Source organism: Pangasianodon hypophthalmus, chromosome 8 (genome assembly GCF_027358585.1).
Source record: "Pangasianodon hypophthalmus isolate fPanHyp1 chromosome 8, fPanHyp1.pri, whole genome shotgun sequence".
NCBI classification, from domain to species: Eukaryota; Metazoa; Chordata; class Actinopteri; order Siluriformes; family Pangasiidae; genus Pangasianodon; species Pangasianodon hypophthalmus.
Genome location: NC_069717.1, coordinates 10,278,713 through 10,292,748, shown reverse-complemented (window position 1 = coordinate 10,292,748; position 14,036 = coordinate 10,278,713). Strand labels below are relative to the sequence as shown.

Here is a 14,036-nt window from a genome sequence, read left to right as displayed (position 1 = left end):
TACTGAGGTAACTTATCCTTAAAAAGGGCCAGCTCATTCCGGCTAACTATTGGCCAAAGGTGACATCATGTTCAGAAGCCCCGCCCCCACCCACCCACCCCCGCAACGCGCGCAAACACTGCACGCGGACACGCGGCGTAAACAAAGCAAAGCTCGTGCAGTGTCTCTCCTGGTGCCGGTTCTGCCGCAGAGGACCAGGTGGTCCTGCATTAATTTCCCCTCCATCATTATTGAGAACGCAGACCTAGTAGAGAGCTGTAGTCTTGTCTTTATCTGTTTTTTAATGGCGTATGTCTGAAAATATCTTTAAGTAGCATACTCACTTCACAAAAGGCGCTTCTCTGTTAGTGTAATGAAGCTGAAAAGCATTATAATTATAAATATTAACACTTTAAGGAGCACTGCGTCACAGGCAAAACTTTTGTTTTTAATGATCCATCGCCTTTCAGCACAGTGAGACAGAAACACCGCACCATCAGTACCCACCAAACCCGCCTATGCCCGGTCTGAACCGGTTCGGGGGAAGAGCGCGCTCCCGTCACGCCCCCTCCTGTCACGCGCCAAAACACAGAAGCGCGCGACCGACCCCAGCTTTCACATCCTCATTGGCTTATTGAAGTACTCGAGCCTCCGCATAGGCTGTGCTGTAATTGGCCGACGGTCTCCTCCTGCTGACGACGACAATGTTGTTATTGGTCAACAGCGGAGCAAGCGCTCGATTCTCATTGGCTGCGGTTTTTTTTCTTTACAAACGCGAGGAAGAGAGTTGTAAACGAAGCGCGTGCTTGAGCAAAATTGCAGGGTTGAAAATATAGCTTGCGCCGTTTCCAACCTCTTCAGCTCAGCGGTTTGTGTCAAGCCTGGATTCTGCTCGTCACTACCGCCTTTCAGTCCACCAGTGAGACTAGGGAGCCGACGATCCGCCTTCTCTCCATCACTGCGTCTGTTCTCCACCATTTTGTTGAGGTTTGCAGCCATACCGCTAGCGCGTGAGTGTAGAGTGTAGTGAGCCCCGGCGTTTAGCGCAGCGGCTTGGAGGCTTTTGTTTGCTCCGTGACAGGGCAGTTAGAAACGGTGCCCTCTTTCGGAGCTGTCGCTCGATAGCCGCAGAGCAGGGAGCAGCCTTTCTCAGGTTCTAAGCTCAGATTTTCAAATTGGCTGCATTATTGTATTGTTTGTGCTGCGGGATCCTGGATCGGGTGAGACGGGGGAAGCTGGCAGTCGGTGGAAAAAAAAATAACAGAAGGAGCTAACTTCAGTTAGCCCCGCGGCTGCGCCCCCATTGTTTTGAGTCCCGTCACCACCCGAGCCCGAATCCCGCGCGCTCTTTTACATCCCCAGATAAGCTTTAAGAAAAAAAAATAAAAAATTTCGATATTAAAAATGTGCTCTCGGGTGTGGTTTGTAACCGACCGGCGCATTAGCCAGGAGTATCCTCAAGTTCAGATCCTGCGGGCTCTGAAGGAGCGATGCGCCGAGGACGACGTTGAATTCCGCTATCTCTTAATGGATGAGATCGTTATAACCATTACGGACGGCCAGCTGGGTAACTATAACACACTATAACACATTATAACACATTATAACACAGATGTTTATGTCTAACCTGTTAAATCATTTGGAGGCATGGTTTAGAAGACTTAGTTTTTGTAACGGATAACTAGCTGAGAAATGTGTTGAATGGGTGATGGGCTGTTATGAGATGTAGTTCATGCTATGAGATGTAGTTAGCTTCATGCTTATCTGTGTGACAGTGACCGCCTAACCCAGTTTTTTCCAGTCAGACTCTGTCTGAGACCATCCCGGATGTTCGTTGGTGACCATTTTGTCTGAAACCTAATCAAATATATCGACCTTCTGGGACCAAATAAGAGAAAAAGCGCATCTGTGGTGTCGTGTTTTTGAGCCACAGTCAATGAACAATTCATTGGTTAGCGTGGTCACGAGCGCCTGGTCGCGCGGCTCTAGCGCGCTCATTATCAACACATAATAAAGCGCGCGCGCCATTCATCCTATACACTAACGACACAGACCCTAAATCACACGGATTAATATTTACTGACGGAAACATCCGTTTAAAAAGACAACCCAGACATTTCTCAAACGGTTTTTTCTTCCCTTTTTTTTTTCATTATCCACTAGTTCAGTCTGCCGCATTAGAGATTGAGAGCCTTATAGGACTGTTCGGTGTTTTTCACTGATGAGCTGCTGAGCCAAAATTGGATCCAGATACTAGTGGCAGATTTGCTATATGCATATGTATATGTATATGTGGTCTCTCTTACGTAAGGTGGTTTCCCAGGATTGACAGCTGTGATGATGATGTTACTTCTCATCACACAGCTCATACACTCTACATATTGCCAATTCTCACTCACTCAAGATGAAAAACAGTGTGTGTTGCTGTTATCTAGCAGGAAGAAGACACACGGAAGGCTTATGATAGGGAAAGTACGTGATTCAGTTTGTTGCAGAAGGAAAATGTGGAGAAGAGGGAGACATGACCGATTAAAGGAGAACGAGTTTGTTTTAGGGCCGTGACGCACCACAGCATCAGCCGTCGGATACTAATGAACGTCGGGCCGTAGTTTTTGAGGTGTGTCCATGCCGTCGTCTGTCCTTGTCACTGTTGCTAGAGCATATTCGGTTGGCATCGGAGGTTGGAGGTTCAGAAAACTGAAAAGAAACCAAAGTCATTCAATCAAGCAAACCGTACTTCTGCTCATCAGATGTAGCTATGAAGACAAGATGGCTGAGGAGACAGAATAGCGCATTTAGATTCCAATCAGACCTTTTAAGTAAGTCTATAATGGCGTTGTAAATACAAGCTAGACTAGTTTGTCCCAAGTTGCATACTACCGCAGTAAATAGTATGTCATTATGACATACCACACGACTATTAGACCACCCCTACAGACCACTATTAAATTCTTTTTTAAATTATGCCTATGGTCAACTCTTTCCTTTCATCCAGGTGCAGAACGCATGCATATGTTAGGTGCCAGCTGTCGTCTTAGAGACGTTTTTGAATGCAGATTTTCACAGAAAATGTGAGGCGATGGGAGGCAATCAGTCAGCCTTGGTTGACGCTGGTTCTTCAGCGTCAGCTTGGTGTCTCCTGGCTCTTGCTTGTTACCATCTGGAGGATTGGCAGATTGGTCAGTCTGCGGTTTGGGGTGTAGGGGGTGGCGTGGTGGTGGTGGTGAGGGGGGGGATGCGCACTGAAGAGGGTAGTTAAAATTTGACATTTGATGGTTGGGTAATGCATTACCTTCATTTTAAGACATGGCAATTTTTTTTTAAAGCAGTCCAAACCTTTGTGAAGTTGTGGTCACTTTGTGGTGTCTTCTGGAATTTCGATAGCTCATTTACTTCTGAATAGTCATAACATTTTGGGAAAACTGAATGCTGACCTTCAAAAATATTTACAAAAATATGTCAAACATTTAAACTTTTTCACAGGGTTACACAGATAGTAACTAGAGCTCAGTAGTTCCTGGCGTTTCTTGGTATAATTCTTTCTACCGGATTTTATCGGTTTGTACTGCTAGCTGAAGATTAGCAACAGGTGCTCTGTCCTCTATTTTCGAGTGATCGTATCTTATGGACTGCTTCTTCTACCTCTCTTCAATTTGGAGTTGTTGTCTAATAAATTCTGTTCCTCAACATGATTCACAGGTTCACACCTGTTCAGAGAACATGGCATCACAACTGGAGGAGGTGTGCGCTTGGCCAGGTTTGTGCGTGGATGTGTGTGAGGTTAATCTTCTAGCCTGAATCCTGACGAGCTCAGATTAGGCCCTTGGACAGCTGGTGAGCGCTGGGATTTACAGTTGCGTCATCAGCACAAGACCCCTTTTGACTCGACATTTGACTTGACTTGAAAAAAGTAAGGGCCAACACAATACGATAAATAGTCATCATTTGGTTAAAAGAGGTAAATGAAATTCAAATTAAAATGCAGTGATTTGAATTTAGGAGTGACTTATCAGGACATACCATACACGACCATACGGTTCTTATGCAGAGGAAAGAAGCACTGCAGTCCTGCCCTATCCACATGGCACAGCTAGCACTCGCACCCGAATTCCATCTGTAGGGTGCTTTTGTAGTTGTGCAGCTTGTGTGATGGGTAGAATAGAGGGAACGTGCTGTGAAGCCACACGAAACAATCACCATGTATTCGAGACTTGTGACAGTGGGAATGTCACATCCTGCAGTATGTGTGACAGAGGGAGAGAGTGGCGCATCACAAGTGAGCTGCAATATGGCACTGGCCATTCCTCCAGCAGACGAGAAATGTAACACAGTGGTTTTGCTGTCACTGCTTGCTTTTCTACACCAGCACAAAATAGGGCTTCCATAGTCATGAGTTTAATACTTCGTCACACACGTACACAGTGCAGCTGCTAGGTAGAGGTACAGTGGTAACATGCATACACACTAGCTAGGGCTGCATGAATGATTTACACCATGAATAGTGTTTAAAATACCACACTTTGCATTTTAATCACCTAACGAAGGTCTGTCAAAACACAAATATTCTAAACTTTTTAGCTAAATTGCCCTTCTTGAATACTTTTCTGAATAAGTATATTTCACTTATGACATTTTATTTTCATATTTTTAGTTATGTATCAACATTCTATTTAAATACAGAACACAAACATGTACGTAGGTAGTTTCCAAAAAATATGTTTATTGGTGTCACTCTTTCTGTGGCTAAATCTTAAATGGCATTTCCTTGGGCATGTAGTGCACTACGTAGGCACTAGAATGCAATTGTTATACGCTCTCTTAGCAAAAGGGTTCTTGGCTTCCTGCGTGGAACACTCTACACAGTGAAGCACTTGTAAGATTTTTCCAGAGAGATAAACAGAAAACCATTCAAGATAATACCAAGTTCCATATGTATATTCAGCTACATTTTTAAAGGAATTTCATTGGTGTTGTGTTTTCAGATTGGAGTGCACAGACACACAAACAAAACAGATTAATCTCTGTAAATGTTACTCAGGTCATATGTGTATGAGTGTTATAGAAAGTTATAGATGATTCATGTATGTTTGTAATGGTACACACAACACTTTCTTTCTTTCTTAATTAATTAATTTATGTATTTACTTACTTTATAAACACAAAAAATTGAGGTCTGTGAGCGCAGGTGCCTTATATTGCACATGCATGCACTCTGTATGTGAGTTTGTGTGCATACGTGGCCCACAGACTGTTTTTCCTGGCGAGGAAATACTCTTTTCAGAGCTGTACATAGTTTAGGCTTGAATGCATTTTTTTCCCCTTTTTGTGTTTGTGTGCATGCATATACTCTGCAATACAGAAATGCAAATTAAACAATCAGAATTTTTAACAAAACCAACATAAAGGCATTTACAGCCTGGACTTTACCCCTAAACTATAGATCTGTAGTGCAGAGAAGTGTCAGGGGAATGGGAGAGGGAGAGAAGAGGATCTGGAGAGAGAAGAAGAAAGAAGGCGGGAAGGGAAGGGGGTGTTTTGGGGGGGGGGGTTGGGGGGGGGGGGGGGGGGTTGGGGTTGTGGCCACAGATGACTTTACCATATGAATGTGTCTGATTCTTTCTGAACCCCAGAGAACTTGTTAACCCGGCTTGTATTGCTGAGCAGTCATATCTCCATGCGTGCACACACATGCACTGCATGTATTCTTCAGGTTATGCGCCGTAAAAATCCAAGTGCATCCGAAACAGCAGCTTGTGTACGCGCACAATCAGTGTTTTGTCAGAAAGCAGAACAGTAATGTCTGTCACAACTTTCATCCTCTAGGCTGGAATGATCTGAAAGCTGGATAGTACTTTGCGACTTTGATTATAAGCGCACATTTGCATTAATTGCAAACGCACAATGATCATAATGGTCATATTGAAAAGGCCGCTTGTATTCAGAATGCTGCGCTACTGACGCTCTCTGTGTGCAAACGTTGTGCTGTAGCCATGACAGTCTGCTTCTTCTAAAATGGCGAAGTAGAAAGGAGGTGGTTATACAGATGCTCCCTCTCTCTCCCTCCCTCCTTTCTCTCTCTTTCTCTTCAGATCAGTCTCCTGTTGTGTGTATGGTGGTTCTTCAGCAGACGTACTAACTCACCATAACTACAGCACAGAACATAGCTGACAAAAGTAACAATAGCTGACACCGTTTGTCCCTCAATAGAGTTATTGTACTGTTAAAGATCTGTTTGTTTGTATGGGATTGGTTCGTAATATCAGGAATCATAGCAACTGAATAAAAAACCTTCAGCAGAATTGTTAGTAATATAAAGCCACTATTTCATTGCCACACAAGTTCACGCAATGACATACTTTACGTTCAGTACTTTATTGTTCCATCCCCAAAATTAAGATAGATAATATTCATAATACACAATGGTTGATCTGATCACTCAGAGAAACTGTACAATAGTGAGAGTGTAATTAAAGAAAACAGCTGGTGAATATTAGGTGTTGAATAAAGCTGAGATGATAATTAAAGCTTGAAAACAAAGAGAATGAACTGGAGGATATGGGTTAGTGGGTCACTGAAGAGATAAACGGCGAAGTTGAAGGCCGTGTGTTTGTGTGGTGTTGTGTAACTGATCTGGTGATACTGAGCGATTCAGGAGGTCAACAGGGATGAGATGTTGTCTGAGTTTGTGTTCCTGCCAGTCTAATTTTGCATGTCTACACAGACTTAGTGGCAAGGTGGGGTATTAGTCCAAATTGGCTTCTTATTAGATACTTTTTGAGAACGGCTCACAGTTCAGCTTGTCCTACAGCAGATTAGTACAGCTGCAGTAGGTCAGCAGGAGAAGTTGGCAACATGGTTATATATCCTGCGTTTTGACCCCTTGCTACGGTGATATGGGAAACACCTGAAAATTGTGTAAGTTGAAACAGTGGTCAAAATGAACATCATTAAAATTTTCCCATCAATAAAAACTCCTTAAATGGGAAAGGAAGTGGGACGTGAAAGAAATATGCTTTTACTTTTGTTTTGTGACAACTTTATGTAGATGAAATTTGACCTGTGAAATTGCGAACCTCAAACCCAAAAAAGGCGGGACTGTGGTTTCTTTGGTCGGGGGAAAATTGGAGGAGATGCTTATTATTAGCAGTCATGTCAGGCTTTTGCATCACTATTTTTCTGTTCTTACTGTCTAGGAAAAAACACAGCAAACCTGCAAATACCCTGAGCTATTTGTTATATAACTCTGGTTTATTTTTTTGTTGTTTCTGCATGCTAGGATTTTCTTGTTAGCAATGCTGGTACAAAAAAAAATTATAGTGTACAATTAAAAGTGTTGTGCCACAGACTACTCTGGTGGCAGCCCAAAAACAGCTAGTTCCTACTATCATATTAAACTGTCACTCCAAACCAATTATTGCCTAGCCGGTTTATTGTCTTCATTTTGTCTGTCGTATCAATTTATTTATTTTTTTTTTGCAGCATGGCAGTTGAACGTGAAGCTTGTTTTATACAAGAGGACAAAATAATATGATCTTGGTTGTTATTTCGGTTCTTTTGGTGGTCACAGTGTTATACGTAAATTTTTGTTACAACTTTTGATGAGAGACTGCACACCTCTTCCGTGGTCATTCATGCAACACTCAGTGTAACGAACATAAACCAGACACAATCCTGGTGCTTTTGTAATTTTGCTCAACTGTGATAGAAATAATATTATGCCAGGATCTCACTAATACCAATAAATCACTCATCACTACCATCGTATATTGTGACAGCTAAGAAAATGGAAGAGTTGCAGAAACAGGAAGCTAAAACCAAATACCAAAGAGTAGAAAGTTAAGTTACAAGTGCTACGCAGGTGCAGTGTGTTCAGTGTGTATTGACTTGTTCTGCCGTCTCATTTTTAGGTCTGCGAGTGGGGCAGGAGGTGGTGACGTCTTACCCGCAGGTGGCTGTGGTGCGTGTTCCTACTCCATGGGTGCAGTCGGACAGTGACATCACTGTTCTGAGGCATCTGGAGAAGATGGGTTGCCGTCTGGTCAACCGGCCCCAGGCTATCCTTAACTGTGTCAACAAGTTCTGGACCTTCCAGGAGCTTGCTGGACATGGAGTCCCACTGCCTGATACTTACTCCTACGGTCAGCATTAACACACACACACACACACACACGCTCTCTCCTACAGTTAAAGGCATTTACATTTACTCATTTTGCAGGTGCTTTTATTCAAAGTGACTTATATTTAAAACAGGACACAATCCCTGCAGGGCTGTGTCTGTGGCTGTCTGGCAATCCTGGGATATAAACTCTGATCTTCTGATCACTAGTGGTTCCTACTGTTAACTTCACATGCATACGGTTAGACAAATTCTCACAAGTTCACACTCTTCTACTGGCAGAATTCTTTTTCTTATATTTGTACAGGCTCACAGCCTACAGGTTTGTATCTCCACACTTATTATCTGCCCATGCTTGCATACAAGGTTCCCAGAGTGCTCTGCTGTCGCAACCAGACCAGCACGTTTGCTTGCATTTCAGCGATCCCCTCCTCTCTTCTTGAACAGCGGTGGAAAGAGAACTGAAAAAACAAAGACTTCTGCTAGTTCAGCAAAAGTCAGTCTGGGAGAAAGTAAAAATAAAGCCCATTCGGAGACAGCAAGTAAGAATGAAATGAAACTTTGAGTTCTATTTACAGGATTGGCTTGGACATCAGCTCTTGCACATTTCAGTCTTTAACTCTTGAGAGGCTCTATATTTCAGGGATCTTAATGTCTGAGGTTATATTTAGTTCTGATCTAAATAGAGCTATAATGCAGGGCTGCTTTAGGCACTAGTGATGTACAGCTAAATGTAGCTATAAATACTACAATATAGATACAATATAGATGATGTATTTCCTGAGGAAGCAGAAGATTTTCTTTGCTTATTTATGCATACACAGTGTGGAAGCTATGGGACACTATGAGCATGTCGAACTTGACTTGAACAAGACATAGTCTTGAGTTCTCCGCACGCACACATCCACACATGCACAGATGCACACGAGGGGTTTATGTAACAGCATTTGGTGGGAGAGGGAGGAGAACTCATGACCATCTAAATGAAAATGAAAACACAGAGGGAGAGGCTCATATCTCGGACACCCCCGCCCCATGTTTCAGAGCATCTCTCTCTCGCTCCTCCTCCCCCCGTCTCTGATGGTAGATGTTGGAAAAAGCTGCAGCAGCTCAAAACAGGGATCAATCACTGCACCAAAGCAGGAAGCAGTAAGCACTGCATAACAAGCAGAGACTCCAGCAGTCTGTGAAGCCTATGCAGTGTCTTCTCAGTGTGTCTGATGCCTTGCAATAACTGAAAACCGCTTTTCTCTTCAGCTCAGATGAGCAGACAGAGGAACAGTTATAATTAGATTTCTCCCTGCTTTTCTCTCTTTCCCTCCTCCCTGTGGCCCTCACAAATCACTCGCTTTTTCCTGCATCTTTTTTTCCACTCCGCAGTCCAGTGCACATCTGTCTCCAACGCCTTCGTAACAGTGCCACATCATACACTGCTTCAGCAGCCAAGACCTCAGCACTTGGACCAAATGGTATTAATTAGTATAAAGCACGAGGGTTCCAGACTGTTAGGACATAACGATGCAGTGATTTGTCTTTTGATTCAACAGCACTGTGGATCATCACCAGCTGTGTTTAGATACTAAGGATTTTTGTCAGCGCAAATGAATTCATTCTGAATATTAATTATGAATGAATATTATGTACTGGAAATCTGTTGCATGTGACATGTCATTTTAAACAACATTTAGGAGTTTAGCAGGGGGCACAGTGGCTTAGTGGTTATCACATTTGCCTCATGTCTCTGAGGTTAGGGGTTCGAATCCTACCTCTGCCCTGTGTGTTGGGTTTGCATGTTCTCACCTTGGTTCGAAGGTTTCCTCCAGATAATCCGGTTTCCTGCAAAGACATGTGTTGATTGGCATTTCCAAATTGTCCGTAGTGTGTGCGATTGTGCCCTGTGATGGGATGGCACCCTGTCCAGGGTGTCCTCCGCCTTGTGCCCTAAATTCCCTGAGATAGGCTCTAGGCTACATGCGACTCTGTGTAGGATAACCGATATGGGAAATGGATGGATTTAGTGGTTTAGCGTCAACGTTACCAAAACAGTCATGCGTATGTAACCCAAGTATTAAGTTGCATCATTTGTGTTTTTATCCTACAATTCTTCTCTTGCAAAACTCCAGTGTGCTTATTGAACAGATGTTCTGTTTCAAAATGTTAGCTGGATGCCCATTCCACCACTCATCTGACCCCACGATTATTTAAACAGTTTACACGTGTAACGTTATTTCCTCACGGGACCAGTGCTTTGTACCCACCCAATTTCAGAATGCAGTGCAGAGATTCTGATTGTGAAATTTACAATTTCACATTTTCCATGCCAGTTATTCTTCTTCTACAGTGCCTTTGTGAATTATTGGCACCCTTTGTGAAAACGAGTTCTAACAAAAATAAAAACCATCTCTAACATCTTTGTTCTAACAAAAATCATTCTCCTTTTTTTTTTTTTTTTTTTTTTTTTAAATAAATAAGTATTTTCTTTCAAAAATATATATACAGAATTATTGACACTTCATATAAGAATATTTTGAATAAATACAAATTATCATTTGTAGATTTGTAAATCTCAGGTTGCAGAAAAAATATGTAATTAATGAATATAATCATAAGAAGAGAGGAGATTTGTGATGGGTTTGAATGTGTTTGCTGTTTAATGTATGTAAATGTATGATGGCACTGAGGTGGTTTGTTAGGATTTTGTCTGTTTTATCACATTAACACTCTGTCTCTTTCCAGTATGGGCCAGTAATCTCACACGTAGACTACGGTGGAAATTAGAGTCTGGTCATTAATGCGTTAGTAATGTGTGTGTGTGTGTGTGTTTGTTTCTCCAGGTGGCCATGACAACTTCCGTAAGATGATTGATGAGGCAGAGCCATTGGGTTACCCGGTTGTGGTGAAAAATGCTCGTGGACACCGAGGTGAGTGTTGAACCTGCTCTGCTGCCTTCGTTTTTTGCATCTGAGGGCAGGTTTAGAGAGCAAAAGTGCTCCTTGTGTAAGTGGCTGTGCTTCTCACTTTCCACATGCACATGAGTGAGATTAGAAGACAATAGAGCATGCTTGGAAAACAGTTAAACAGGGGACCAGGCAGAAATCGCAGCATCAGCTCCACTGGCTGCTCCATGGTGAATGAAAAGCAGCACACACACACACACACACACACACACCAGCTTGATTTTTTTTTTTTTCCCTCTATAAGGATTGCAGAGTTGTCATGGTTGTTAAAGCCACTCTGTTAGCTGCTTGCTAGAAATGTAGGCCTGGTCCTGAAAAATGGGCCTGTATATTGTGGGCCAGGACCAAAAAAAAAAAAAAAAAAAACAGGCCTAAGGTCAGATTGAACATTGTAAAGTTGGTGTCTGACTTTGGAGCTTTCACTGATCTGTTTTTCTTGAATAATCTGAAATGATTAGGAAAAATAGATTTCAGCAGTGTGTAGTGCAGTGTTTAGGAAATATGCATGCACACACAAACACACAGTATGACTTCTGGCAAGGTGTAAAGGTTAACACTGGCTTCAGGGTGAATACTTAACACACACCAAGGCTTCTCTTGTTCGTTCAGCATTTAATTAAAACACCAGCAGCATTCCACCTTGTTGAGAAGAAATACATTCTTTTAACCAGTGCTCTGCAGGTGTGCTTAACTAAAATTGTATGTAAAGTGATATTAAATGGTCTTAAATATTAAGCCAAAATTGTAGTGGTGATATAGTGAACATTAAAAAATACTCTTCAGAATTACAAGCACACAAGGAAAATTGTCTGTTTATATTTATTCTACAATCCTCTCTTCTGTAGAGGAGTGTGTGGCTACCAGTAGTCTCAGTTTAACTCGCACACCTGACTTGACGAGTGTTTTCAACTGGTTCAGAATGATTCAAAAAGACAGCAGATTAAAAGTAGCATAAAGCTTTTAAAATGTAAGACCTTGTAATTTAAAAGCATTTAATATTTAATCCTCAAGTCAAATAAAGACCTTTTAAGAATCTGTATGTAAGCTGTACTTGGCTGTGATGTAACTGTTGTGTATTCACCTGTACAGGTAAGGCGGTGTTTCTGGCACGGGATAAGCACCACCTCTCTGACTTGTGCCACCTAATTCGGCATGAGGCTCCATACCTATTCCAAGAATATGTGAAGGAGAGCCACGGGCGAGACGTGCGCGTGGTGCTCGTGGGCGGCAGAGTGATCGGATCTATGCTGCGCTGCTCAACAGACGGACGCATGCAGAGCAACTGCTCCCTCGGTGCGTGTGCTAGGAGCCTTCTGTCATGTCTAGTGTAGCAGGCCAGTTTAGTTTAAGCTAGTCTTGACCTGAATGATGAGTATCTTTGTCTAGCTCACTGCAGTGCAAGTACAGATTTGACCACTAATTGCAAAAAGCATGCATTCAAAAACACTACAAACCAAAACCATGAAATACACATATAACTATCTCCCACACCCCAAAACATGCCTGTAAGGGAACGAGCTAGTCTAAATTGCCTCGAGGCTTGAATGAGTGTGTGAATGCGTGCACGCATGGTGCCTTAGCATCCCATTCGGCGTGTATTCCTGCCTCATGACTACATTCCTGGGATATGATCCAGATCCAATACTCAGGATTTCTGAAGATGAATGAATTAATGTACTTGACAATGTAATTTGTATATAAAATTGCAGTATCTTCTGCCAGTTATAGAATTTGGAGCCTTTCAAGCAAGGTATCTGTTAATGAAGTTCCTTATATTTAAATTTACAAAAGCTCCTGGGATATGAATGTTTTTCTTGTCTAACTGGATTTTCTCTCGTGTGTGTGTGTGTGTGTGTGTCTGTGTGTGTATACACACTGATTAGCCATAACATTAAAACCACGTGCCTAATATTGTGTAGGTCCCCCTTGTGTCTCCAGAACGGCTCTGACCCGTCAAGGCATGGACTCCGCAAGACCTCTGAAGGTGTGCTGTGGTGTCTGACACCAAGAGATTAACAGCAGGTCCTTTATGTCCTATAAGTTGTGAGGTGGAGCCTCCATGGATCGGACTTGTTTGTCCAGCACATCCCACAGATGCTCGATTGGATTGAGATCTGGGGAATTTGGAGCCCAAGTCAACACCTTGAACTCTTTGTCATGTTTCTCAAACCATTCCTGAACTTTTTGATCTTTTTGCGGTGTGGCAGGGCACATTATCCTGCCGAAAGAGGCCACTGCCATTAGGGAATACTGTTACCATGAAGCGGTGTACTTGGTACGTGTCAAAGAAATATCCACATGAATGCCAGGACCCAAGGTTTCCCAGCAGAACACTGCCCAGAGCATCACACTGCCTAATATATCCCACCCCACACATGCACATATACACTATATTGCCAAAAGTTTTGGGACGTCTGCCTTTACATGCACATGAACTTTAATGACATCTCATTCTTAATCCATAGGGTTTAATATGGAGTTGGCCCACCCTTTGCAGCTATAACAGCTTCGACTATTCTGGGAAGGCTTTCCACAAGGTTTAGGAGTGTGTTTATGGGGAATTTTTGACCATTCTTCTAGAAGTGCATTTGTGAGGTCAGGCACTGATGTTGGACGAGAAGGCCTGGCTAGCAGTCTCCGCTCTAATTCATCCCAAAGGTGTTCTGTTGGGTTGAGGTCAGGACTCTGTGCAGGCCAGTCAAGTTCCTCCACACCAAACTCACTCAACAATGTCTTTATGGACCTTGCTTTGTGCACTGGTGCGCAGTCATGTTGGAACAGGAAGGGGCCATCCCCAAACTGTTCCCACAAAGTTGGGAACATGAAATTGTCCAAAAGTCTTGGTATGCTGAAGAATTAAGAGTTCCTTTCACTGGAACTAAGGGGCCAAGCCCAACCCCTGAAAAACAACCCCACACCATAATCCCCCCTCCACCAAACTTTACACTTGGCACAATGCAGTCAGGCAAGTACCGTTCTCCTGC

The 14,036-nt window shown here is 42.8% G+C and overlaps 1 protein-coding gene across 1 annotated transcript in view; it reads left to right on the top strand.

The window, feature by feature from the left end:
* The first annotated feature begins 633 nt into the window (after positions 1 to 633).
* rimkla (ribosomal modification protein rimK-like family member A) overlaps positions 634 to 14,036 on the top strand; it is an 18,566-nt gene continuing 5,163 nt past the window's right edge. The window contains exons 1-4 of the mRNA XM_026918291.3: positions 634 to 1,546; positions 7,887 to 8,117; positions 10,930 to 11,016; positions 12,142 to 12,345. Of these exons, the coding sequence (XP_026774092.1) occupies positions 1,384 to 1,546; positions 7,887 to 8,117; positions 10,930 to 11,016; positions 12,142 to 12,345 (685 nt within the window). The 5' untranslated portion in view covers positions 634 to 1,383. The remainder of the gene's footprint in view (positions 1,547 to 7,886; positions 8,118 to 10,929; positions 11,017 to 12,141; positions 12,346 to 14,036) is intronic.